Source organism: Vespula vulgaris, chromosome 2 (assembly GCF_905475345.1).
Source record: "Vespula vulgaris chromosome 2, iyVesVulg1.1, whole genome shotgun sequence".
Classification (NCBI taxonomy): domain Eukaryota; kingdom Metazoa; phylum Arthropoda; class Insecta; order Hymenoptera; family Vespidae; genus Vespula; species Vespula vulgaris.
In genome coordinates this window covers 4504841-4532810 of record NC_066587.1, presented here as the reverse complement: position 1 = coordinate 4532810, position 27970 = coordinate 4504841, and the positions used below count along the sequence as shown (strand labels likewise).

The 27970-nt window shown below is 33.7% G+C and overlaps 2 protein-coding genes and 6 non-coding genes across 20 annotated transcripts; 5 read left to right on the top strand and 3 right to left on the bottom strand.

Annotated features, from left to right (window-relative positions):
- The first annotated feature begins 19 nt into the window (after positions 1-19).
- LOC127061492 (protein furry) lies at positions 20-27955 on the top strand. Of its 13 annotated transcripts, none has more exons than XM_050988424.1 (46): positions 52-1075; positions 3108-3195; positions 3287-3328; positions 3668-3844; positions 3913-4097; positions 4221-4420; positions 4492-4701; positions 4783-4990; positions 5061-5198; positions 5295-5529; positions 5610-6013; positions 6087-6668; positions 6730-6865; positions 6949-7119; positions 7188-7377; positions 7448-7624; positions 8485-8631; positions 8975-9145; positions 9239-9388; positions 9470-9639; positions 9718-9989; positions 10072-10226; positions 10498-10661; positions 14921-15127; positions 17477-17613; positions 20204-20308; positions 20428-20562; positions 20654-20922; positions 21025-21151; positions 21244-21428; positions 21520-22151; positions 22231-22396; positions 22462-22771; positions 22858-23158; positions 23248-23762; positions 23843-24151; positions 24235-24403; positions 24832-25004; positions 25066-25140; positions 25585-25758; positions 25831-25968; positions 26034-26212; positions 26277-26469; positions 26549-26806; positions 26868-27369; positions 27447-27955. In XM_050988424.1, exons 2-46 carry the CDS (start codon positions 3153-3155, stop codon positions 27608-27610), a joined length of 9750 nt encoding a protein of 3249 aa, XP_050844381.1. In that variant the 5' UTR covers positions 52-1075; positions 3108-3152; the 3' UTR covers positions 27611-27955. The 13 variants fall into 13 exon arrangements, with proteins under 13 accessions (XP_050844392.1, XP_050844391.1, XP_050844381.1 ...); XM_050988430.1 differs by lacking the exon at positions 52-1075 and adding an exon at positions 1969-1987 and having other exon boundaries at positions 3671-3844; XM_050988423.1 differs by lacking the exon at positions 52-1075 and adding an exon at positions 1969-1987.
- Positions 10661-13899, bottom strand: LOC127061498 (thyrotropin-releasing hormone receptor). Its single transcript, XM_050988451.1, has 4 exons — positions 13485-13899; positions 11607-12619; positions 10920-11118; positions 10661-10838 (listed from the first exon to the last, which is right to left on the bottom strand). The coding sequence occupies exons 2-4, from the start codon at positions 12432-12434 to the stop codon at positions 10702-10704; spliced, it is 1164 nt and encodes a 387-aa protein (XP_050844408.1). The 5' UTR covers positions 12435-12619; positions 13485-13899; the 3' UTR covers positions 10661-10701.
- Positions 18072-18144, bottom strand: Trnaa-agc (transfer RNA alanine (anticodon AGC)). The gene has a single exon. It is a non-coding gene; the product is annotated as a tRNA-Ala (tRNA).
- Trnaa-agc (transfer RNA alanine (anticodon AGC)) lies at positions 18265-18337 on the bottom strand. Its single transcript has one exon. It is a non-coding gene; the product is annotated as a tRNA-Ala (tRNA).
- Positions 18736-18808, top strand: Trnaa-agc (transfer RNA alanine (anticodon AGC)). The gene has a single exon. It is a non-coding gene; the product is annotated as a tRNA-Ala (tRNA).
- On the top strand, positions 19256-19328 carry Trnaa-cgc (transfer RNA alanine (anticodon CGC)). The gene has a single exon. It is a non-coding gene; the product is annotated as a tRNA-Ala (tRNA).
- On the top strand, positions 19414-19486 carry Trnaa-agc (transfer RNA alanine (anticodon AGC)). Its single transcript has one exon. It is a non-coding gene; the product is annotated as a tRNA-Ala (tRNA).
- Positions 19631-19703, top strand: Trnaa-agc (transfer RNA alanine (anticodon AGC)). The gene has a single exon. It is a non-coding gene; the product is annotated as a tRNA-Ala (tRNA).
- Positions 27956-27970: the final 15 nt, after the last annotated feature.

Below are 27970 nucleotides of genomic sequence, written 5' to 3'. Positions count from 1 at the left end.
ATTGGAGACAACCGTTGCTGCATACTGTTCTCATACCGATCGATCGATTGGCAACGTGATCGTGCGCATATTATAGCTCGTGCTTGTCCGTTAGCTACGCCCTTGTCAGCCATTTTTCTACTTGTTCCGTCCTACCTTTCTTTCTAACTTGCAACTAAAAAAGTATGCTAACGATTTGTTTGCATCGATCGATCAATAACAATGACAATCATTCTCGAAAAATGTTCCCTTCGTGATTTCGTATTCTCAAGAATGAGACGCAAGGTCAATCTTCTCACACGCAAAGAGGTCAACAGGGCACGACTTGCGTAACTCTGGCTTAGGGCCAGTGTGTGCCGAAGCACAGCGCCAGAGTTCAATGGAGTAACGTCGAGCAAAAGGTGTATTTATACATCTCTCAGAGATTCGTAGATTTTCGTCGTGGTGGACCTTGCAGAGAATAGAACATCGCTAAATGCGTTCCTTCGACGTCTACATTAAGTACTTATCCTGACGTACAAAGCACCTTTGTATGAGTAGTCGTCGATCGTGTACGGTTTATTTTGTTTCCAACCTTGTTTATCTCACTATCTTTATTTCCGGGTTCGCTTTTAAAATATTGTTTTTATTTATGTCTGTTTTTATGTTTTTATCTGTGTCTTGCCAAAATATGCGTGTTCTTAATTAGAAATTATTATTATTGTTATTATTATGTTGTTATAATATAGGTAGACGTACGAGACGATACGAATCATTCATACGTATCTCTTAATTTATTTCTGTTGACTGTCATCTTTTTAGATCATCATAGATACATTTCGTTGAAATCTAATTTTTCTTTAATCGCATATGTAAGACCTAGGAAACAGATGGAAGGAAGAAACGAGTTTGTTAGTACAGAAAAGATCTCGATCTAATATAATGATCTCGTATCACATACGAACGATTTAATAATATTATACTAATCGATGATTTTAGGTAGAACGCGTTATGTCATTGATGCTGCTCAGAACGATCAAGTATCTGCAGTAAGATTTAAGTGACCTTGCCTACGCATTTGGCTAGCTTGTTATATTATGTATAAACTGTCACGATAGTAAGTCCAAATAATAATTTACGAATGTTAATATCATATTCGTGTCAGCGTTTTCCATTGTTATAAAATAATTTAAGAAAGAATATTGAGGTTAAGTTCGCTAATTATTTCCATGGCTTGTTATTCTTGAAGAATAGTCGTTTCTCTAGTACTATATTTACATCATTGCTTAATATATAATCGACAAACGTGTAAGCGTATAAATAAGAAATTAATAAACTTGCTAATAACTAATAAATATAGGAAACTATACGCATTACGTAATCTCTATTCTAACGTGAAATGTAGTATATGCACATACGTATATTAAATCGATACGATATGATAAACGATGTTATCGAAATTACGAGATTATTTTTAACGTGTTAGAAATCTTATTTAACGTTAAATGTCAAAGGAATCTTTTCATTCTTTTGAAAACGCAATCGAGAATAACGTATATTAACATAGCGTTACAACTCGACGAAGGTCTCCAGTGTTATAGATTAGATTGAATGACAACCTTGATATTACAAGCATAGACAATATCTCACATAACTGCATGCTCGTTCACGATTCAACCATGGTCAATGCACCTGAATTGGACAGTTATTTTATGTGAATTCGAACAAAAATAATTACGAAATAACGACTGATAAACATGATAACCTTAATAGTCGTTTCAATGTCGATCGATCAATTATTATTCATTTTATTCCATTTGATTATATGTCTTATGAAATTTCGTTTTTATTGAACTTTGAATGAAGATATATTTGCATACGTATCTGTTATGTATATACGTATATATATAAGACATTACTGGTCTAGATATTACAAATATGTTTGATAAGATATTCTATATTAATGATTAGAAAGTATGACGTAAAGGAAATTATTTTAATGCCGAGGCCATTTCGACCGTCGTAAAAAGTGAGTAAAAATTTAGATCATGAATCTTTAGTAGGAAAATCGAGAAGAAGGAACGAATAAGCGGTTTAATAATTATTTATTAGCAATCTTAATCAATTGATATTCTTCTAATTGTCATAAATAGCATTAACCATAAAGATAGAAGTAAAGTAATAAGCTTTAAGAATCATAATGGCTGTAGATGGCGCTGATGATAAATTAACGTTTAACTAGAATAGATCAAGTAAAAATAGTTGATAGAAAGTCTACATTACCGACGGTCAAACTGAAGGTATCCTTGTCTTGCTATCATTGATCTAATCCTAAATAATAAAGACAAAGCATAACGATTCTAACTCAACAATATTTATGACAGTGATGAACAATAAAAAGATGGAAGTATTATGTAAGTTCTTGTGTCTTAATTATAAGATATTGTAATGGAACAGAAAATTCTTAAAGGTCGATTTTTTATTGCTCTTATATAAAAGAGAATTATAGAACTAGAAATTTTTAATAATTTTTCAACTTCCGGCGACACGAACGCCAAAGATGCCGACTAGTTCTAACTATGTTTATATTGTAGTTGGTGACCATTGGATGACTCGTTAGCAAAGTACTAAATTGTAATTATTGGATACGATTATCTAATATTTGACGTTTCGATCAAAACATAACTTAACCTTATTCTTACATTGTTACTTTCATAGATAAGTACTACTTGTTTGTGTAAGTAATGATGAATTGCTGATGCATTTGCGAATACATTTTATTTGTATCAGTAAAAATGTGTTGAAATATATATATTTATAGGATAGTACTTTATATATACACACACATATATATATATATGTATAATGAATGTGTATATGTGGTTGTCATGTATGACACAGTAATGAAAGTAATACATGAACGTTAATATATATGAGAAGTTTTACGATTTCTAAGATTGTAAATAAGAGTTTGAATTTATCTTTATAGATGTTGTAATTATTGGAAAAAGTCACGTATTTTATTGTATAATTTTTCAAATATCTTGTATTTAAAAATTAGATAATGATAATTGCAACTTGAATAAGGTGTATATATATTAATTGAAATGTATAAGCAAAGTATATAGATAATTTAATAATTGTTTCAGTTGTTAAAATGCAGTGTAGTCATGGTATAGCAATATACTGTATAAATGTTACCTGAAAGTGAAAAAAATATAGACAACATGATAGAAGGTAAATTGAATTTACTATGAATACAACACTTCTATTATATCACTATGTATATAATACATTAAACTCATATCAGAAAATATCACACTTATAGGGGGGGATACGCAATCCAGTACAACAAATGATCCACATACTGGTAGGTTTCAATTTTATCAGTACTTTGTACGTATAAGTTTTTTCTTAAAACTATATTTATGTGAAGTCATGTGCCAAGCTCGATATAATTAAGTTAGTGTTCATTGTAGGCATCTGTTACGTTACAGAATGGGGCTTCATCTCTTTTTCTATTATATTGAATTGTTGGTTGTTAGAATCAAAGACATTTTTCTTCTGATAATAGAATGTGTACAATCAAACATAACCTATGATAACTTTAAATGTTGATATTTTAATATACATCAAACATTTTTATTAAAGGTTGATTTAAAAGTGAATATAAAAAGTTATCAATATTTAAATTTTCCATTTTTCTTAGAAGTTTCAGAATCTAGAATTGTACATAGTGAGGGATTACATGAAGGTATATCTGAATCGATATCCCAAACTAATCCTGAAACTGGTCAGGAACTACTCACAGTTCATGGGGCAACGCAAGGAGAAAGTAGTGATGCAGTTAGTATTCATACTGCTAGTACATCAGCATCTGGCAATGGTAAGTCTTCTATATTGATATTTATATTGTTTTTCATTATTATAAAAAAAAATTTAATTGCTTTTTAGAATCCAGTTCTAGTAGAGTAAGTGCAATAACAGTTATACTACCTTGGGGTGCTCAAAAAGAAACAGTAAGGCCCCAACAAATTGGAGATATGGATTTAAGCCCTGGAGAATTTGTAATGCGTACTTCATTTGCTAAATTCACTGCACAAGCAGAGAAAAAAATGGAAGCTGTGATGACAGAACATGTATGCATTATTCTTGTTATTAATTTTTATTATTGTTATTCTTTATAAGTGACTGTACTTTTATATATATATATATATATATATATATATATATATATATTATTAACAATAATAACATTTTAGGAAAAAGCACTATCAAAAATATTACAAAGAGGAGAGGATCCACAATTTGATCAGCTTTTATCAGCATTTGGATCAGTTGCAGAGCATTGTTTACCTTCTATTTTACGTGCATTATTTAATTGGTATGAAAGACAATTAGGTGATAAAGGTAGTGATCAAAAGAAACCTGCTGCTGGAAAAGAAGATCAAAAGGGCAAAAGGTACTTTTTTATTTAATTGCATTTTTGCCTGAATATGCAATTAATACTTAAGGATACATATTATTTTGCAGTATTATGTATACGATCGTATCAGGAAGTGTAGAGACAGTAGAAAGAAGTGAAGCAGATCTACTTCAAGAACGCAGAGATCTTGCTGTTGAATTTATATTTTGTTTGATGTTAATTGAAGTATTGCGACAATTGCCATTTCATCCAGGTCATGAAGATTTAGTAACATATATTGAGAATATTGCTTTTAAACATTTTAAATATAGAGAAGGGTGAATATAATGCTATAAAATATTTTATATTCATAATTGTTTATTTGCAGAAATAATTTTTTGACAATATTAATTTTCTAGGATACAAAATGAACCCAATGCTGCAAATATACATATTATTGCCGATCTCTATGCGGAAGTAATAGGAGTTTTAGCACAGTCGCGATTTATGTCTGTCAGAAAACGTTTTATGGTAGAATTAAAAGAATTACGTGCTAAGGAACCTGGACCTCATACTACACAAAGTATTATTTCTTTATTAATGGGAATGAAATTTTTTAGAGTTAAGGTAATTATCTTGCATATGATATATACATATAGTTTTTATAATATTTGAATAAACGTATGGATATTTACAGATGGTACCAATAGAAGAATTTGAAGCATCTTTCCAATTTATGCAAGAATGTGCACAGTACTTCTTAGAAGTGAAAGATAAAGATGTAAAACATGCTTTAGCTGGTTTATTTGTTGAAATATTGGTACCAGTTGCTGCTGTAAGTTAACAAACTCTAGTATCATTTATTAAATATTTAATACTATTACTATAATACTACAATTATTGACAAATAATGAAATTTTCTGACTTGTAGGCTGTGAAAAATGAAGTCAATGTACCTTGTTTGAAAAACTTTGTTGAAATGTTATATTCTACAACCTTAGATATGTGTACTAAATCTAAGCACAGATTGGCATTATTTCCTCTTGTAACATGTTTGTTATGCGTTAGTCAAAAGACATTCTTTTTACAAAACTGGCACTATTTTTTGGCTATGTGTCTTTCTCAATTGAAGAATAGAGATCCTAAAATGTGCAGAGTTGCATTAGGTATGTGATACTTATGCATATTTATGCAACAGAATTTTTACATATATTATTTATTAACAAATAACGCTATCATATTTCAGAGGCTTTATATCGATTACTTTGGGTATATATGATACGCGTTAAATGTGAAAGTAATTCAGCCACACAAAGCAGACTACAAAGTATAGTGAATTCTTTGTTTCCCAAAGGATCTAAGGCAGTAGTACCTAGGGACACACCTTTGAATATATTTGTGAAGATTATACAATTTATTGCACAAGAAAGACTTGATTTTGCAATGAGGGAGATAGTATTTGATTTATTGTCTGTTGGAAGACCAGTAAAAATTATTTTAACACCCGAAAGAATGAGTATCGGATTACGAGCATTTTTAGTAGTGGCAGATAGTCTTCAACAAAAAGAAGGCGAACCACCTATGCCAAGAACTATGGGTGTATTACCCAGCGGAAATACAGTTCGCGTAAAAAAAACTTTTCTAAACAAGGTAAATAAACAAAGGGAATACTTTATCGTTCGTATGATCTTGTATACAATTTATGTTTGTTTGTAAATTTCAGATGTTAACAGAAGATACAGCTAGGAGTATCGGAATGTCCTCGTATTTTCCACACGTACGTAGAGTGTTCGTTGACATTTTACGTGCTTTAGATGTTCATTACGGTCGTCCGTTGATGATGACAAGTACCCAAAATATGAATAAAGAACCAGACGAAATGATTACGGGTGAACGTAAGCCTAGAATAGATCTTTTTCGTACGTGCGTTGCTGCAGTGCCTCGTTTGATACCTGACGGAATGACCGGAGCGGAGCTAGTTGATTTATTGTCACGTTTAACTGTACACATGGACGAAGAACTTCGCGGATTGGCATATCAAAGCTTACAGACTCTAGCATTGGATTTTCCTGACTGGAGACAAGACGTTGTTCTAGGGTTCACACAATTTCTTGCCAGAGACGTTCAAGATACTTTTCCTCAACTTGTTGACAATGGTTTGAGAATGTTGTTACAACTTCTTACAAGCTGGAAGAATGCACTTATTAGTCCTAATATAAGATTGAAAGAGCAAACAGTGGAGAATGCAAGATCGAATATACGGCCGAACGTAGATACGACTATAAAAAGAAGCGAATCCGGACAAGTATGCATTAATATATTAATTAAGAAATAAATGCAATTTTACTAACATTATTTATTTTTAGAAAGTAGAACCAATATCGTGCGTTTTTCATCTGGTAGAAGGATTTGCATTGGTGATGCTTTGCAATTGTCGACTTTATCCTCGACGATTGGCTGTACATATACTTCGTGAATTAAAATTCTTATTAAAAATATTAGGTGAGAATGAAATAATCATTTGTCCGCCATGAAATATATGATGGATAAATGAATGAGAAAATATAAGATTTAAAAAATTGTAGGAACTCCCGATGACGATCAACCTGTTATCGATGTGATAGACGCTTGTTGTCCAACTGTGTTAGAAAAATGTTATCATATGTTACCACCAGCAGAAAAAGCAGCTGCTGCTTCTACATTTAATATTGATCTTCAATGGATAGCTGATAGAAGTAGTTGCGTATGGACAGCAGGTATTTGACTGATTAGATCTTATTAGAATTTTATTTAATATCGATTTTAATATTATACCAAATTGTAGGATTTCACGATGAAAACAGTACAAAAAGTTCTTCTTCTTTGAATTTAAATGGGGCTGATCCATGGGGGACCTGTCTATTTGCATTTTTGGAAAAGGACAGAGTACTTACTCAATGTTCCAATGCCGTTGCTCATTCTTGGCCTATTGTTTTTACAAGAATAAATTCTCTATTTTCGGTAGTCGATCCTACGTGAGTTGGATCTTGTTACTTATATTCGTTTATTAATTTCCAAAAATGATACGTGTCGTTCCTTTTTCAGACCTGTCAATGATAACAGAGCTTCTCTTTTACGAAGCTCTACTACGGTACGAAAGCCAGTAAATGAAAGAGATGTCTACATGCACGTTTGGAAAAATTATTTGACTTTCGGATACAGAGTTGTACCACCTGTTCCAAGCCCTGTTGTTCGTTGTGCCAGTCCAGATCTCAGTCTCAGGTAAATTAATGCACATATTTTTGATTAAAATATTTTATAATTACTTCCTTATATCATATGATGATGTTGCACATACGTATATTGATAAAATGTTGGGGTTGGATATATACATATAATGGTTAGGTTTTTAAAAATATTAAGTATAAATGTTTACGTAGATTTTTTTATTCAATAATATAATGCAATATACTTAGATGATTAATTTATATAAATCAATTATAATATTCTCAGATTTAACTGTACGGTTCTTACGGTATACGGTTGTTTACAACATTGCTTTATGTGTAGTTATTAAAGGGTGAAATATGAATTTAAACTATTATTAATTGGTATCAATTGGTGTTGGGTCATGTCTGCTTATGTCTGTTGTGAAATGGAAAATTTCTTTCTTAATTCTATCTTCTGTATACTTATTTATATTTCTCTTGTCAAGATTATATCACATTGTCGATTAGTCATCTTTCTTCTTCTGGCACGTATATCAATCCTAATCTCTTTTATGTCCTATGCAACGCAAAAACTTCAAGAGGTATTGTTTTGAAACGTAACATGCTAATGATAACATGCACGTTCTCTGAAATCCTGTCAAAGCACCAGGTAGCAAAATTAACTTTCGTTTAAACTAGCACCAATTTGTACCAATGTGCGCTTTGCATTCGGGAGCGGAGGGTTAAAATTTTTGCATATATACTCTTATATGCGCACATTGCTTTCTTTTTCTGCAACGATACACTTTGCATGTTATCTGTTATTGTTTCATACATGTATGTACACATCTGGGACTTAGAATAGTAGTTTCTGAGCAGTAAATAACATTTGATACAAGGAGCATTGGTGGTACACTGTATTGCATACTCTAGTGGTCAGCATACGGTGGAGTTTGGTGTGTTGTGCATGAGTAAGGAGTTGAGTCAGAGCCTGGAGAACCTCGGTGGGGCGCAGACCCTGCCGGGCCGGTTCTCAGTTCCGTCCATTTCCGGCATCTACATCAGGCATAAGCGGACCAGGTGAGCCTAATTTGAATCAGTTGTAAACGACCATGTTTAGATGTCACTCAGAATTAAACGGTCATTGGTAATTTGCACCACATTTTACCGGAATTTTTACTTATAAGGCACAATGTCCGTATGCTTTATAAGAGTTTCAGCTTCAAGCAGGATCCTGCTTAATCCAGTCACTATACTTTCTCGCGACATAAGCACTGTCCATGTCTAGTCTGATGACCGTTCCCGATCGTTAATCGCGTTAAATCCAATTCGTTCGTTCATGTCGTCGATGCATTGTATATATGTATAAAAGATAAATGATAAAGTGATCTAACGAAGAACTATAGGAAGACCATTCTCGCAGCTCTTCACCGGATAGTCTTTCCGCCGAAAGAGGTGACAACAAGTCACCAGGAACAAACGCGAGCCCCGCGGCTCTGTACAAATTAACGGTGCCTCTTTTGCGATGCGAGGCAATCGATGTTAGAGACGCTGCTGTACAAGCTATCGGTAAAGTGAATGCCGATGCTTTGAAGTGAGTATATTTTTTTATAAATTTCGCGTTTATATAAAAAATTTCGAAAATCAATTTTTTACTATATATATATATATATATGTGTGTATATAGAGATTTGATGGAAGAATTAGTTCCCTATATACGTGAAGCTGTAGATCGCAAACAAGAAAACATGAGACGTAGAAGACGAAGGGATGCACTCAGATTGCAGTTAGTTCGGGTTTTAGAATTGATTGCTGAATATGGAACATTTGGAATTTGGTTTGTTAGGATATATTTTCCCTCTCTTAAATGTAAAGTTTAAAGGATCTCTCTATATTGATATCTTAAATATCCTTTCAGTCCCGCCGTTTTAGATCGCGAAACACAATCTCTTCATCCAACATTTGTTGAGTATATAGACGGAGCGCGTATTTATTTAGAAAATGAAACCGATAAAGAAGCTCCAGCAGTAAGAGATATTAAATTACACTTTTGTAATTTTATAAGAAAGATGATAGAAAGTTTTTCGTGTAAGTAATATATCTGATTTGTTGGGCACACCGAAAAGTTAAAAGTTTTATAGAAATTTTTATTTTCTGTTTTTTTAGTGGAAACATGTCACAGTTTATTGAAGAGGGATTTAAGGCGAAATTTATTTATGCTCTTTGCTAGTTGGGCTGGACCTTATGGTAGACCTCTTACGACTGTATCGTCTTTGCACGAAGAAGAAAAGACATGTACGGAATTACAACTTTCAGCATTACAAGCTATGAGCGGTTTATTATGTTGTGGACCGTGTTTCAACCCGCAATCACTTTCTGAAGAGGGTGCGATATTATATCAATGGTTAGATTTATTATTAGCTAGTAAGGATGAAAAGGTAGGTTTTACGGCAATATTAAAGAATTTATAGCCCTTCGATCTTTGATTTCTTGTTTCTATATATTACTAATGTACTTTAGATTTATGCCTTGGCTCGTGAAACAGTTGTTCTATTATTGGAAGGAAATCCTGATATTGGTGCACTTCTTGATTGGGTAGTCGATAGATGTTATACAGGCGCCCCGCACGTGGCTGATGGTTGTTTCCTCGCATTAGCAACAATATTTAGCGCAAGGTTTGTTTTACTATATATATTATCGAAAAAAGAGATATCAACGATTCGTGAAATATAGATTTTTATATAATTTCTAAAAAGTAGATTATATAATACAGTATATACATATATTTTATAAACAGAATACCATTTACTAATCATTACTTTTACAAATGTATAGAGGATTTTTCAAACGATAAATAAGTTTAGTAATTATATTAGGAGAGAAATCTCTGTTATAAATTATGTGGAAATTGCATAGTCTTAAACAAATTGTATCGTGTGTTAATAGGGAATATCCTTGTGATCATTATACAAGTATCATTAACGTAACTTTAATGAATACTGGTTGTCCTCGTGCACCGGTTCACGACGAGGCTCTTCAACTCCTTCAGCTATTAGATCAAAGATTCTTTGGAAACGTGGGACCATTGCCGGCCACAGAACCCGAAACTGGTACGTACATCTTTCTTTTTTCTTTTCTTAATTATGTGTTTCACTCCTTATTCTTTTCCACGTCTTCTTTAAATTCTTCAGAAAATATTTGCAATTCGTGATTATTTTGCCACGATTTGTTAAATACAGGTGCTTTTTGACGACTCGTTAAAGTACTATTGCGAGGTAATTCTGAAACTGATGGTTATTTATTTATTGATATTTTTTTATTAAAGATGCAATTAGTATTAGATATATTTATTAATATTGAATATTTACCAATATTTCCATGATTTGAATTGCGTCCAGCAGCGTCACTTTGTCCGTGCGATCGCCGTAAAAACATACGAATCATTGCACTACGAAAGTTTTGTCCGGTGGTACAGTAAAGAATGAAATTTATCCCAAAATTGGTGTTAAAAAACAAGTTGCACACTTGTTGCGCCAATTCTATCGATCGCGGTGGATTGTTGTCCGCCTGAAAATCACATGTATTATCGATGTTAATCGTTATTATGAAATACTTATCGAGACACTCATATCAGTAATTATTCGAAAAGAACTATGTAACAATTGTTATATATATATATATATATATATATATATATATATATATACGTATATTAAAAAAAAAACATTCGTAATATATATCTGAGAATTTTTGCAAATTTCTCTTAGAGATATCTCATTTAAAGTATCTATCGAGAAAATATGAATCCTATTGGATGGAAATCAATGAAAAAGTACTTGAAATCTTTTCAACAAGAGGTAAGTATATACTATACTCAATATATATATATATATATATATATATATATATATATATATGTACCTATGCTATGAAACTTATTGTTACGAATGAAAAAATAGAAAATGATATCAAGTGGAAAAATGAATCCATGAGCGATCTCGTGCAATATATATATATAGAAAAAGAAGAAATCGTGATTCGATAGAAATACGTACGTATAGAAAGGCATGGACTCTAATAGCGTAGGCAGGCAGATTGAGACAAAGAAAAACTGTGGATACGATGAGGAGCATTTTGGTGATTTTACTTTGAGCGAAGATATTTCGTGGATTTTGAGAGCAGGACATTTGATCCTGCGGAGCTCTCGTTTCGGTGGTCAGTGTTCTTCTTACTTTGGCGAGTCTGTATATAGCACGTGCGATGAGTATATTCAATACGACGATTACGGTAAAAGGTACTACGAAAGTTAGTATCGCATCGATCGAATTGAAAATAGTCGATGAGGCTTCCCAACCTTCAGCGACGAGACACTCCGTCACATTTTCTTTATCCCATGTTTTTAAACGAGGACTCGAAAACCATAAAGTCGGGCTACACGTCATAATACCGAGAATTGTCAATCCGATGACTACTGTTTTTGCTCTAGCCACTGTACACATTGATTGACGATGAAAAGGATATTGAACAGCGACAAATCTTTCGACGGTAAAGGCCACTACAAACCAAACACTTAGAAAACTACAAAGTGTTGTCAAGTAGATGAAGAACTGACAGAATCCTTGTTCATTAAAAATACCAATATTCACCATATTCAACCATACCACAAAAACTGATATTAAAAATCCAGTGTCGCTTATAGCCAATGCTCCTAAATATATACTTGATGAGGATCGACGTAACTTCGTACCGAAGAACACACATACGGAAAGACAGTTTCCAAGTGAACCCAAATATACTAATATCGGAGTATAATATAGTTGTACCCCTCTTAGGATCGCCTCGGTCAGGTCGGGTACTTCACCCTCTTTCTTTATTTCTGTCATTATTTTTTTTTTGATGATTTTAAGAAATCTTTTGTCCTGGAACGTATATCCAAACTGATTTGACGACGATTGATCTCTCAGAAAGTTCTTTGTGGATGTTCATTGCTCGTAACATCCGATTTATCAGTATTATATACTTTCTTCCCATTATCATAATTCTAGTATAATCTTCTTGGTTTTGTTGCCTGTGTACATAAAGGAAAAAAGAAAATTAAGAGAAATTAATATTTAACATTTTACAAATTCGGAGCTATAAATTCGTCTTTTTATAAGCTACCACAATATGACAAAAAAAAAAAGAAATATATCGATCTATTAAAGAAAAGAATCTCAGAAAAAATTTCCCTTGACATCCCGAGAAAGAATTTTCTCCATAAGAACTTATCGTCGATCAAAATATTGATCTTTTTTAACATAATTTCTTTTTTAACATTTCTTTTCATATAATCGAAGGCAAGGAAGATATTTAAGTTGCTCTGAGGATACTACGTATTTTTTGGCACGTATATCACTTCTTAGTAACAGGTGACACGGTTTAAATCGATTCTAAGCTTATCGACGATCAAACTTTTATAATGAATGTTAAGGATCAAAGTAAACACTAGACTTTGATGGATGTTCTTTTAGATTTCTTTCTTTCTTTTTTTTTCTTCATCCTCTTTCTTCATTCTCTTTTTTCTAGTACGTTAGTGTACTTCGCAGGAGACAGTAAAACACTCATTGTCGGTTTAAAGTATAGACAAACTAGAAAGCGTTCTGGAACGTATCCAAGTTCTTTTAGACGCCGATGACGAGAGTACGACTTCACTTCGGCCCTTTCAAATATTGGCAACGTTTCACCCACGTAACGTTCGATTTATTCCACCATGAAATATATAAGGAGTGGTATTTTTAATCATATCACAAGATCTATCTCGTCAATGTTTTTTTATCGTCTTTTTTATTTCTTTTCTTTTTTTATTATAAAAAATTCCTTTAAAAAGATTCACGAAAAGTTAAAAATCCTTTTCGAATAAAAATAGAAAAAAATATTTGAAAATTAATACTAACTCGAGGAGAGATATAATTGCGAGGCTGCAACTTGTTCTCACATTTCTCACGTCGTTCGCATAGAACACTCATTATCGAAAACTATCATTTGTTGACGTTTTCACATTAATATTAATTTTACTGCACCTTTCACTTTTCTTTGTTGAAACGTTTAGAAACCAACACACGCGACACGTGGAATCATCGATTCGAAATTGGTTAATAAAATATTTTTTCTTTTTGTAATAAATCGTTTAATTCCGTTAGATTGCGAAAATCATGTGATTCTATATATATATATATATATATATATGACATTATCTGGGACTTTTTATAGTAACAACCAACGTAATTCGATGTTAATAAGAACGCGAATCCGACGAAAGGATTTTTTTCTTTAATCTATACTAACAATGTTCTTTCATAAACGGTGAAACTTTTAACAGGACGGCGGTCCATCTATTTCTGATACGCGTCGCTACGATTCATTCTTGATAAAGCCCGGTGCATCCAACATTCTGGCTTCTGCGCATCGTTGCGCCGGGACCAATTTCCCCTTCGTTCCTCGATCTTTAAGAGTCTAAGTCGGCTCTGAATTCCTCTTTTTACTTTACGATTTTGTCTACGATTGATTAGTTTTAACAATATTTTGTAATAATACTCGTATAACAAGTTATTTTGAAGTATTATTAAAATCTTGTTTTATACAGTTCAGTTATTTACTAGAATTCCATTTAATCAAAAGATATTATAACAAAGTGTTCTTCCTTAAGGACAGAAAATGTATAGGAGACATAGACATAGGTATTTTATGTAACGTTTATGTTATATAATTTCACGATTTAATAAGAAATTACGTAATTCATTGTCAATTTATAATTTATACGTTATCAGGTAATTAAATAAGAAAATATTCCTTTTATGATTAATAATGTTTGAATAATATTACCCGAGAATATTCTTTATTCTCTTAGAATCTTTTATTTCTCGTAAAATATCTTGTTACTACTCGTATTTTACGAATTACTATATTAACTTCGTTGGAAAGTACTTTGCTATTATATACTACGCAAGGATATTATTTTACTTTTTCGACAAGTACTATTCATTTATGAGATAGATTTTAATGAATTATTTTTCCTTCACAAAGGTATTATTTCTTTTTTATATTTTTCGTTAAAATTTTAATTCTGATTTAATCATATGCATGTAATAGTGATATAACGAATTTCATTTTCAAACATTGATATCATAATGCATTATTTTTAGATTATCTTTAACATTATTCATAACAAAATTTTTATTACGTTTTACATACTATTGTACTTTAAAAGTCGAGTATAGTCTTTTAGAATGTGATAGGAATTTTTATCACGTTTTGCGTACTACACTATTTAACAAGTTCGAGTATATAGAATTTTAAAACGTGATAGGTATTTCATTCTTTCGTTTTATAGGTCAGGAGGATTTAGCGGCAAGCTCGACCGCTACTGCTTCAGGAGCAGTTCAACAATCGAATCCCACGGCAGGTGTATCTTCAAGTGGCACTATTCGAGGTGGTACCCTTGATGTTTTACTTTCAACTACTTATTGTCGCAGTCAAATGTATCTGTCACGTCAACTGGCCCAATTGCATCCAGAATTGACGATGCCTATGTTCAGCGGTGAGTATCATTCGATATAAATATTGAAAAAAAAAAAAAATAACGTATCTTCTTAACATAAAACTTTAATCATTAATCTATCCCCAAAATGTCCCTTTCTCTCACTCTCTCTTTTTTCTTGTCATTACTCGAAACGATTCGAAATCTTGTCATAAGTACGCGTTATCAAAGGGCAATAAATATTCTGTTAACTATGTATCTACAGCAGCAGCAGATGTATCAGCATCATTATCAGTTAGTGACATATGTCGAGCTATCAAAAGACAGTTCGAATGACTCCCTGCTTCGATAATTATGCATTTCTAACTAGGCGAAACAGATCGCTTTCTGAATAGTTTTGAAATTTTGTAATGAACTTAGAAAATTCTATAAAAATTCTTCGACAAAATTCAAGGATGATCATATCGCTGAATTTGATTAAACTTTACGAGTTTAATGACGTCAAAAAACTATAAGAAATACTATGATGCAGGAAGAGTCATTATGTAGTTGCATGTATTTTCGGTTTCTGTTTCATTATACGTATATCTAGCAGGTTGTAATTATAATCGAAATTTTAGTTATATTTGCAACATAACTAAAGTTGTCATCGAATGACATTTTCCAAGCCTCTTTGCTTGTTTCGCACAATATTCCTTCGGAATGCGTAATAACGCAAAATATCATTCTTGTAATTCCTCCGAATATCGTATCAAGTATCCGTTAACTTCGTATCATGCTACGCTTTAATATATGTGTCTCTAAAGTGTCATGCGCTTTGTTAAGGGGTGAAGGTTGGGAAATATACTCTCAATCTTTTCTGAGAATTGTAACGGCGAATTTTCTATCATTTCTATCATTGCAAATATTCTGTTTACAATTATTCTGCTTGATATTGAAAACAAAAAAAAGCTTTGGCAATTTGGTGTAATCATCGATCTCGATCATGCAGCATTCTTTAAAGGAACGAAACAGCGAGTATATTCTTTTTTTTGTTTCTTTTTTAAAGAATATCATATTTTTTTTTTAAATTACCTTTGTTATCTCTTTCTCTGGAAAAATTTCTATTTCATTTACTTTTTTAGTATACTTGAATGCAAATTCATTTGGAGACAATAATCATATTTGATCTTTGGATTCATCCGACAATGTACTTCCATTTCTGATTAAAAATCGATAAGGTATTTCTCATTCTTTTTTTCTCTTTCTCTCTTTCTCTTTCTCTCTTTTCCGACCAAAAGAAATTAGATTATATGCTCCCCCACAGAGGTATTACGAGTTTACGACCCTTTTGTTCATTTCTAAGAAAGCCGATGTGTGATGTATTTGTGCTTGCGATAGATTTTTCTCCTTACCTTTCTACGTGTGCTCCAAGTTAAGTTCTAATTTAAACGTATCATTCCCGTCATCGTATGTCAATTTCAACCTGTCCCATTCTAATCATTTCGTTCGAGACGCCAAGCCATTGTTAAATTGTTTGCATTCTTACTATAATTCCAAAATACCTTTAATATCGGAACGAAACATTCAAAATTATTCTCTCGATATTGTAATTCATTCGTTCATTTTATCGAAATGTTTGTCCTACCTTTTTCTTTCTTTTTCCAATCAAATTTTGTATTAATCAAAAATCTGTTTTACTGATTGGTATTGATAAAATACAGGTTCGAATTAATCATTTATATGGATTGAAAACCGAGTCTTTTAATTAAGGTCTACTATTAAGGTCATTTATCGTTAATTTTTGTTTAATACTAGTAAAAAAATTTCATTTCAAATTATCCGGAAATCGTAAATTACGAATATTTAATGATACGATTTATCACATTTTTCATTGATATGAAATTGAAAGATGCATTAAATAGACGATAATATAAATATGCGATGTTCGAGCCAATATCATTGTAACATTCTCGATGACGATACGAAATTGTGTTATCTTTGAACGCGGAAATGAAGTAATTAAATTCACTCCCGGTTATGATTGTGTCAATAATGCAGCTGTAAATTCAGAGTGAAAAAGAAAACCACGAACGATCTATGTATGTATGTAAATAAAATTCGCAGATGAGTGATTCGGAAGATTAATTAATTAAATAGGTACAATAAGAGAGAATGTATAGATATGATAAGTGATTGAGAAAATGAATTTTGTGATCATTCTCGTACGTTAATTTGTCCTCAAACAACGAATTTTATTACGATATTTCATTTAGATCTTTTATAATAACGTTAATCGAAAATTCACGACAACGAGCTTAACAACTTGAATCGTATGATATGCGTGTTATCGAAACGAAGTACACGATGACTATTATTTATTTTCTTCGATCTATAGGAATGTTAATATGAAATTATAATTTGTTTCAGAGATCACGCACAGATTTCAAACAGCACGCCGTGAAGTTCGACAACTGTTGCTTCAGTATTTACTACCTTGGCTACATAACATGGAATTAGTCGATCCCAACGTGCCACCCCCATCAAATCCTTTAAGTTATTATCAGGTAAAATAATATTGCTTTTCAACACGCATAAATTCTTTTTAACATTCGCGAGCATTTCATTCTGATTATGATCGTATCGAAGCTATGTAATCCGAAAGAATTCTTGAAAACTATTTTCAAAAGTAACGACAAAAGTACGATCTACGAAATTGTAATTAAATTTCTGCTCTTAAAATCGTTATATCGTATATCACTGACATCTAATAGTCTTTCAGCAACTTGTTAAATGAGATCTGAAAATTTACGCACTTTTGCAAAAATTCTGAGTGACTTTTATTTATCGAAGTGGGGGTTGTAATGGATTAATATCGAGATAAGATGAATTTATTGATCATATTTCGAAATGTACAAAGGTATATGGTATCGTAAAATGCATGTTAGTCCATTATAGGATTAATAAGTAAGAATAGTATTGTTAAAAAAAAAGGATTTTATAAAATATTGTTCAAAATAATTATTGGAGGCGCCGGGTATCGATCCCGGTACCTCTCGCATGCTAAGCGAGCGCTCTACCATCTGAGCTACGCCCCCAGTAATATAGATTTCTTTGAGGATCATTACGATCGACGAATGTGATCTACTTTCGGTGAAAGGTGCGAGTGATAAAAACAAATAAACAATAAAAAAAAAGGTAGTGCAAAAAAAACTTCTTGGAGGCGCCGGGTATCGATCCTGGTACCTCTCGCATGCTAAGCGAGCGCTCTACCATCTGAGCTACGCCCCCTTACATTGGGTACTTTTATAAATAACATTTCACCTCTTCAAAGCAACCCTTTACTAGAATAAATTTTATATTTTCAGATCTTAGATGCATTTTTTGTTTCAACAATGCAAACTTGCCTTTATTTATTTGCTTAAATATCGCCGTAGCAAATAAAAATTTCATTTTATTTTATAAAATGTATTTTTGTGTGATTTAGGGGTTGTTCGACTTAACATTTTACTATATCCTCGATTCATTTTATAAATAATTTGATTAAGAAATTTTCGATAGTAGCTAAGAATGATAAAATCTTTTAATTAGTACGATATATTACATACATTTGTACTTCAGAATTCCTTTCTCTTTTAAGTAGATCACTTTCCGACATGAAAATAATCTTTCTAACAATCAGGATCAACGGGGGCGTAGCTCAGATGGTAGAGCGCTCGCTTAGCATGCGAGAGGTACCGGGATCGATACCCGGCGCCTCCAGAATTCTCTTTTTGTTTTTACTAGAATTTAATAAAGAATCACAAACGATTGAAAAATCCTCGTAAAAGTTGACAAAACACGTATTCTGATATTTTATTTCTTTTTTGTTTGTTTTTTCCTTTTGAATATTTCTAGATATCCATATCTATAAACCAATTTTGTTGACATGGATAGGCAACCCTTTAGAATGTTAAAATTCATGTTGAACGTCAAACGCGTGTTGTATGTTTGATAGTATTGTTTTGATTGGATTTCGGATAAATTACACATGACTGATCTTATATATATAATTCTCGCAATATTTTTATGCGCGCTTTGAAACGGTTCGAGTTACATGAGACGCATTTGCGAATCAATACGAAATTGCATACTCTTTTGCTTTTAATGTTTTTTATTTTAATTAAACATTTATCCATCGAATTTATCTTTTTGGTAATGAAGATTACCGGGGGTGTAGCTCATATGGTAGAGCGCTCGCTTCGCATGCGAGAGGTACCGGGATCGATACCCGGCGCTTCCATTAATTGTTTTTAAAACTTTTTTTTTTCGAAAGGATTATATTGTTAATGAGTCCTTAAAAGAATTCAATTCCATGAGAAAATATCGGGGGCGTAGCTCAGATGGTAGAGCGCTCGCTTAGCATGCGAGAGGTACCGGGATCGATACCCGGCGCCTCCAAATTTTTATTTTGATCTTTATTTTATATATATATATATATATATATATATATATGTGTGTGTGTGTGTGTGTATTATTTACCTTTCACCGAATGTAGATCACTTTCGTCGATCGAATCAATCCCTCTTGGAAATCTGTAGCAAGGGGGGCGTAGCTCAGATGGTAGAGCGCTCGCTTAGCATGCGAGAGGTACCGGGATCGATACCCGGCGCCTCCACTTAGGGATAATTTTTGAATCTCTTTTTCTTTTTTTGGATTCATTTACTCATTTAATAAAATCTCTAGATCAGGACTTCCCATACGTTTATAGGTCGAGAACCGCTTTCAAAAGTGCTAATCTTTCGCGATCCACTCTTAATGAACTCTTCTCTTAATGGATATGTTAATTAGTTTCATATGTTACTTTTTGAATTGGGAAGGTCGAGTTGAATTAAGAAGATTTTATTTCTTTCCTGATGAAAGAATAAATAAATCATTTGCTTTTACTCCGATTAAAAAAATATTATATTATATCCTAATTCTTCATTTTACGATTCATTTATTTCGCTTCTAAGCAAGTAACTTTATTTGTAATCAAAATAAATTTCATACATCTGCATTCACGGATCAAAAATCTCATTTATTAATGAATATTTAATGTCAGAAATCTCTGAAATTTTTGATTTAAATAAAAATTGTTTTGTTTGATCTCAATTTTTTTTTAACTGTTAATGATAGTATTACGCGAGTGAAATGACACGAGGTGGAGCACGCAGAGAAGGATGGGGTAGCGCAGAGGCGACAGAAATGGTACTCAATAACTTGTTCTACATTACGGCAAAGGTAATGTTACAGTACTTTGTGCAAGAATGTCATTGTAAAATTATAATTGAATGATCTCCTCTTTAAAGTTTATAGATCAAATAGAAATAATGATGAATTATTTAAATTTTTTTTTTAAGTTTTCCGATGAACATCCTAAAGATATCGAAGAATTATGGGCTACACTTTGTGGTTGTTGGCCAAACAATCTCAAAGTAATTATACGTTATCTTATAATTGTCTCGGGTATGGCTCCTCAAGAGTTACTTTCCTACGTAAGTATCACATAATTGTAGAAATATTTGCATATATTGGTATTAATATAAATGCATCCGACAGAGTAGAAAAATGATAAAATGATTATAGGCTAAACGAGTGGTTCTCTACTTGGCCAGAGCACGACCTGATCGTCTCGTAGATGAAATGATGACTGAATTACAAACTGTCGAAACTCTTAATTGTTTGATCGAGCGTACAGAAACACCACCTTTTTATCGGCTAACCAGCATGCGTAAGGCTTCGTCTCACAGCGATGCACCTACCGCGGATCCTGCTAATCCTCCGCGAGATTTGGGAGTTGAAAAAGGTACCATTCATACTAAACGACATTCTGGCGAGGATCCCGTTAAAACTGGGTATGAGATTTGCTTTTCTGTATCGAGGATATACACTTTTTCGTTATTTTTTTCTTTTTTCTTTCTTTTCTTTTTTCATCAACAAATTATTTTTATAATTAGTTCCAAGTCCGATACTGCGTTACGTGCTCTCGCTGGATTTCAAACCCCAAGGACAGAAAAAACTAGGACAGCAAGTGGGCCGCCAGTTCTTCCGGACGATTTGTCGACTCCTACGACGGAAGTCGAAGTATATTGTTAATCTTTTTTTTTTTGTCGTATTATACTATAAGTATGCATATAGTTATATTTCATTGTATATATATATATATATGATCCTAGCTAACTACAGACGAGTCTTGTTATATCGCACGACCAGTGGGTATGAGTGGTAAGACTCAATGCATTGGTGAAAAATTTGATATACCACAACCCCACCCATTGCCAATGCCAGAATACGGCGGATATTTTGCACCTTTAACCGAATACCTCCCTGATAGTTCGCAGCCTATAAGTGGCTTTCATAGGTATACCAATGATTATATCATTAGATTTTTGATTTAGCTATCGCCCGAATATATTATGTAAGTTGTAGATCATCGGAATTTGTAATTTCAGATGCAACATAGCAGTCATGCTGCTCACCGACGTTGTTGTAGATGGAGTGCAAGTTGACTGGGCGATTCACGTCCCTTTGATGTTGCATATTGTCTTTTTGGGTTTGGATCATTCGAGACCACTCGTAAGAGATCACTGTCGCTGTCTTCTATTAAATCTACTAGTCGTTCTCGGTGATCATAGAGATCATCTTGGGGTGGCAAGGATTTTACTTGCCTCAAAGACCAAACAATTAGGTTTAGGTCTTCCTACCCCAGCTTTACCAGTTTTGGAACATAATTTCACCGAAGTCGATCCAGAATTTGACAGTTACCTGTATGGACCACCGACAGTACCTCCACCCACCACACCACCACACTCTTCTTCACCTCCTCCGTCTTGTACACCACCCCCACCACCTCCACCTCCACCACCGCTACCACCTCCTTCATTTACGGAGTCATCTGCGTCTTTTTCTGCACCACCTCCTCCACCACCACCACCTCCCCCACCGTCTTTATTGTCCTCAGCGAATGGTACACCTACTCATTCACCCGTTCCTATATCCATGTCCACTACTCCAATATCCATGAATCACGTATTTCAGCAACTCGTAGACAATTGCAAAGATTATGGGGGCCCTCATTCCTATGGTACGATATTTCAAACTCGAATCAACTCACATATATTCTTTGGATTTAGTTTTATCGATTTACGTTATCTTGATGTTAGATTCTACAGTGTGCAATAGTTGGCCACCAACGTCAGGTACAAGCACAACGGTACCACCTGTGATAGTTACTCCAGAGGACAGTAATAATTGGGTTGGACCTCAACCTGGTCCGAACATGCCTATTCAAGATGTTATCAAATCTTTGATTAACTTTCTTGCATCTAGGTATGTACGAAGGAATTAATGATTTAACCAATGGAGTAGTTTTTAACGACGTTGATTTGTTATAGAATAAATCAACCTTTATGGAACTATGAGGACATGACAGCTAAAGTATGGTGGGTTCGTAGTGCCGAGCAACTTACGGTATTATTACGACACGTTTTAAGAGTGTTTAGAGATTCTTTGCCTCATGCATTAGTAAGCCAAAGATGGGCTCAAATTGCCTTACAATTGGGATTGTCCTGTTCGTCAAGACACTATGCTGGACGATCTCTTCAAGTGTTCCGTGCGTTACGTGTTCCTATTACATCGCGCATGCTTTCCGATATTTTATCTAGATTGGTTGAAACGGTTGCTGAACAAGGCGAAGACATGCAGGTACATAGAGTATTCTAGATTACATACAATCACTTGTTAATTATTTAATCTTTATTCCCAAATGCGAAATAATTTCCTTATTATAGGGCTACGTGACAGAATTACTTTTAACTTTGGAAGCAGCAGTTGATTCTTTAGAATCAGATTTTAGACCTTTAGATTTTATGAAAGAAATATTTAAATCCACGCCAAATTTAAATAACAAGGATCCCGTATCTGGTATAGTGATCGGAGGAAAACGTAGTCCTGGAGTAAATGGTTGTCCCACAGGACCACAAATTCTTTCTCACTTAAATCAAGTTGGACATACAAGAAGCACTAGTTATTCTGTTAGTTACTGTATGAAAAAATCCAGTGGTGGAAATACAGCCGTGAGCGAATTGAAAGGTTCATGTCTCCACCATTAAAAAGTTTTCTTCATTTTTATGTATCTCATTTCATTATTTGTAAATTTATCTTCTTTTTTCTTTTTATAGAATTAGATAACAGAGGGGGTTGTAACAAATATCCGAATTCTAATCTTTCGAGATCAAGATCAGCACAGTCTTTGAAATTATTAGGGGATTCTGCGACCCAAGACGATAAGATGACAATTTTAGCACAGCTATTTTGGCTATCGGTTTCACTTTTGGAATCGGACTATGAACATGAATTTCTTCTCGCTTTGAGATTACTAAGTCGAGTACTTCATAGGTTACCCTTGGATCGTCCAGATGCTAGAGATAAAGTTGAAAAATTACAACAACAATTAAGATGGAACTCTTTTCCTGGAGTACACGCACTTCTGTTGAAGGGATGTACGAGTCCAAATACATACGAACCAGTCGTAACATTACTTTCACAGTTTACTCCGTTACTGGATTTACCGGTGGTTGATCCCACTCAAAGTTTAGCTTTTCCAATGAATGTGGTTTCTTTACTTCCATACATGCTGTTGCATTATGAAGATGCAAATGAGTTGTGTATCAGAAGTGCAGAAAATATAGCACAAGTAATCATTTTTTAATTGTTCATTATGCTTACATATATTCGAATATTGTCAAACAATTTACACTGTATATCTGCTTACAGGTAAGTGCAGAAAAAGGGAAGAAACTAGAAAATTTGGGCACTGTCATGACTTTGTATAGTCGTCGTACATTCAGTAAAGAAAGCTTTCAATGGACTAAGTGTGTTGTTAAATATCTTTACGATACGTATGCTCATTTGAGCTTTGACATGTTAGCCTTCCTGGTCGAGGTATTAGAAAAAGGTCCAGGAAGTGTTGCGTTACCTGTGCTCAGTATCATACACTGTATATTGCATTATGTTGATCTCGCATCGCAAGCAGCTCAACCAATTAACACTGAACTCTTGCAAGTTATTTCAAAATACGTTGAAGTAAGTTCTTCTTTGTTAAAGAAAATTAAATTGATGGAGGGTTTGAAAATTTGGCCTAATCCCTTTACGATTTTTTTTAATAGGGACCTCACTGGAAGGAAGCACTTAAAATTTTAAAACTCGTTGTAACAAGATCCTCGACTTTAGTTGCACCACCGACATCAATGCATGTATCATCATGGGAATCATCTTTGGCATCACCACATCCAAGCTTTACGGACACGGAAATATTTACTAAAAAAGAGTTACCTGGTAGGTTACTCTTACATTATTACATACACATATTCTTGCATGCAGTAAATACGTAATGAATATAAATTTGATTTCTTTTTTTTTTGCAACGCGGCATTTGCTCTCACTGATCGGATTACTTATTTATCAACACTCAGGTTGCGATAAAAATAATAACCATAATGTGTAGCTAGTAGTTAAATAAACTTAATATAATTTTTCTTTTTTAAAGAAAAAGAAATTTCCTTTTTAAAATTTCTTCTTTACTTAATTTTTACGCTATTATTAAAACGTCTGTATTCTTCATTTTTATTTTAGATTTATATTTACATATTTTATAGCACATAAGCGTCGGGCGTTTACAATTTCTTTCTTTCTTTTTTTTTCTTCTTATAACCATATGTACACGTGCAATAAATTGATATAATTGTTATTACAATTTTAAACAGGCCGGACAATGGATTTTACATTTGATCTTTCTCAAACACCTGTGATTGGAAGAAGATGGTTGATACGACAGGGTAACGAAGAAAAGTCTTCGGGTTCACCGCGATGTTCAATGTCTCTTTCACCGGCAGAGAGTACTGCCGTTTCTGGATGGAAAAGGCCTTGGATGTCACAGGTTTGTTGTAAATATCTTTTATATTTGTGTGACACATAAAATAATATCTTGCGTTCTGCAGGGTCGTGTTAGAGAATGCTTGGTGAACTTGTTAACAACGTGCGGACAAAGGGTAGGATTACCGAAGAGCCCATCGGTTAGTATTAACATTTTTATTATTTTGCATTTAAAATTTAATTTTCCCTCCCTACCAGCTCGATAGTTAATAATAGCTATTCCTCATGAAAATTCATTTCCATTATATCCTTTTTTAGGATGAACACATTAGTTCAATGACATTATATAGCAAGGTAAAAGGTTTTTATAAATACAATTTGCACCTAAAAGTGAAAAAGATCGTTCAGATGTCACGAAAAAAAATTATAAGTCAATCAAACGTACACGCTTGAATGTAAATGTAGACACTTGCATACAGCAGAATTGAGTCGATGCGTAGATACAAACATTGACTAATGATTGAACACGAAAAGTGCACATAAGCAGAATAGTTTTGCCGATAATAGATATCAAAGAAAATAACAAATACTTAAATTCAATTTTTTGTAATCTTTTTACCAAATGTAATTGTATTTGAATGTAGGTGATATTCAGTCAAAGTTCTGACTTAATGGAGAGGCAATCTTCCATGGCTTCATCAACCGAGGAAGTTTCTGGTGCAAATAATGATTTAAGTGGAGGTTCCCGACGGGATGACGAACAATTTGGAGTGTTCAAGGACTTTGATTTTCTCGAATATGAGAGTGAAAGTGTGGAGGTAATTGAAATTGTTTTAATCGATTACCGATATTCGTGAAGAATGTATTCTTATTTTTATTATACATTATAGGGTGAAAGTACGGATAACTTTAATTGGGGCGTTAGACGTCGTCCTCTCAGTGAAGGAGAGGAAAGAGAACCTAGTCTACGACAGTTTGAGGAAAGTTTGAGTGAAAAAACGCAAACATCGAGCAAACATACTACTAGAGTAAATATTTCAAATATTTACGTTAGTTGTGTCGTATCAAAGCATAATGATATTATTACGATTAGCGTGGAGTCGCTGAAGAATCGTCCGACGATGAAGCTGGTTCGGAGTCGCCTTTGGACGAGGTACCTAGTGGATCTGGAGCGGGACAAGAAGCAAACAGTATTCCAGGAATGTTTCCACCTTCTTCTCTTTCAATACCTAGTAGAACACGCCACGATTCATCCACAAGGTCTGACACGTCGTAAGTTTCTGAATAAGAGTTGTGACGAATTTTTTCTTTAATCGTTTCGTTCATTTTCCTACAGTGGTTCCAGTGCAGGAGATCTCGGAGACGTGACACCTTGTAACGCATCACCGAATTTATCTGCCTTGATGCCGTTCAGACAAGTCGTCAGAGATGACGCTGAAGAAATTTGGCGACAACAGATTCAAGCTCTGATCACTCAGGCACCCTATACAACGCTAGATTTTTTCCAATTATTAAGTAGAATTATAAGGGTAATTACATCGTTTATTTGTTTCTACATAGACACGTAGTTTCTATGTTAGAGAATATTTTGTGCTTTTATATTATTAGGATGTAAGCAGTAAATCTGTGGGTCTCACTCGGGAAGCATGCGCTCTATTATCCAATGGCAGTCCTGCTTCTAAACAATTAGGATATCATTTATCTAGTCATGCTGAACTACTTAGCGCGAAAGCCGAACCACCGTTAGTTTGGTTCTCAGTTTCTATTTTCTCACATCAAAGATTGCACGAATCTTTGCGTTTCGAAATGTTGGAGATACAGCAACATCTCGAAACGTTTCCTGACAGAAAATATCACGCTACAGAGGTAAGTAATAATTTCGAAATGCGTCGACTTTATTTATCAACCATTTCCAATTTGATTACAGTGTCTGGAAGCAGTAAAAGCAACGACGAAACTTCAGGCATTAGGTGGTAGTACCACGATGGAAGCTGGTTTTGAGGAGATGCTCTTGGACCTAGGCAGGACACTTTACAAGTTGCATCTTCAATTATTACTATTAATAAAGGCGTCGAATAAAATGTTGGGAGTACTTATGGGTGCCGCGAGAAACGTACAGATTCCTTTGCAAGATATATCCGCGGAAATAGCTAATATGAAGACGGCATTGAGTAGAGCTTTGGAAGAAAGTACGGAAAGTGAACGAGGTACACCGACTCCAACACCTAGTCCTAGTCCTTTGCCAGCTGTTGGTGCTGTCGAGGACATGGCCAGGGTCGCTGAACTCCTTAGGAATGCACGATGGTGTCCAGCTTTGGAAGCTGTACGATTACACAGAGCACAGTGGCCTGGAGATCCTTTCCACGATGACGATGACGTAACAACAGCTGTCAACATGTATTGTAAACACTTGGGACAAGATAGATCTGGTAAGTTAATCGTTAGAAAAATAACCGCTTCTTCCTTCGTCAAAATGTAACTTTTTTTTTTTCTTACATCTCGTCAGATATTTTCGTGGTCACCCGAACGGACGATGAAATGGTAGAGATCTTTAATAAACTCATGGGGAGTTTATTTCAAGTTCTAACGTCTGTAACAGGTCTAGAGGCATCCGCGAAGTCAGCGCGCGCACAGCAGGATCATTCTAATCATTCGAAAACCGACTGTTAATTTATAAGCATTTTAGTATTATTGACGACAACTTGCCTAAACGTATATAAGAGCTCTTACAAATTTTAATAACCTTATGGATGTATTGTGTAGTATAAATTCGTAGAGAAAGAGGAAGAGAGAGAGAGAGAGAGAGAGAGAGAGAGAGAGAGAGAGAGAGAGAGAGAGAGAGAGAGAGAGAGAGACAAAAAAATGAATGAGAGCAAAAGTACGAGATCGTCGTTTTTTTTATTTTGTATTTTTTCTTTTTTTTTTCTTTTTGTTATGTTTTGCTTCTCCACAGAAATGACTTTAAAGATTATTTATGAAAAAGAACCAAAAATAAACGTACTAAAGCTCGATAAATCTTGTATCGATTTA

What these genes read in the sequence shown, in the direction of transcription:
- LOC127061492 (XM_050988424.1), top strand. Translation starts at nt 3,153, where the DNA reads ATGTTACCTGAAAGTGAAAAAAATATAGACAACATGATAGAAG. An exon ending in GATGATAGAAAGTTTTTCGT is followed by an intron (nt 9,640 to 9,717) that starts GTAAGTAATATA and finishes CTGTTTTTTTAG; the next exon opens with TGGAAACATGTCACAGTTTA. An exon ending in ATTAACTTTCTTGCATCTAG is followed by an intron (nt 22,397 to 22,461) that starts GTATGTACGAAG and finishes GATTTGTTATAG; the next exon opens with AATAAATCAACCTTTATGGA.
- LOC127061498 (XM_050988451.1), bottom strand. Translation starts at nt 12,434, where the DNA reads ATGACAGAAATAAAGAAAGAGGGTGAAGTACCCGACCTGACCGAGGCG. An exon ending in GAGTCCATGCCTTTCTATAC is followed by an intron (nt 11,119 to 11,606) that starts GTACGTATTTCT and finishes TGTGATTTTCAG; the next exon opens with GCGGACAACAATCCACCGCG. An exon ending in TTCAAATCATGGAAATATTG is followed by an intron (nt 10,839 to 10,919) that starts GTAAATATTCAA and finishes AATAACCATCAG; the next exon opens with TTTCAGAATTACCTCGCAAT.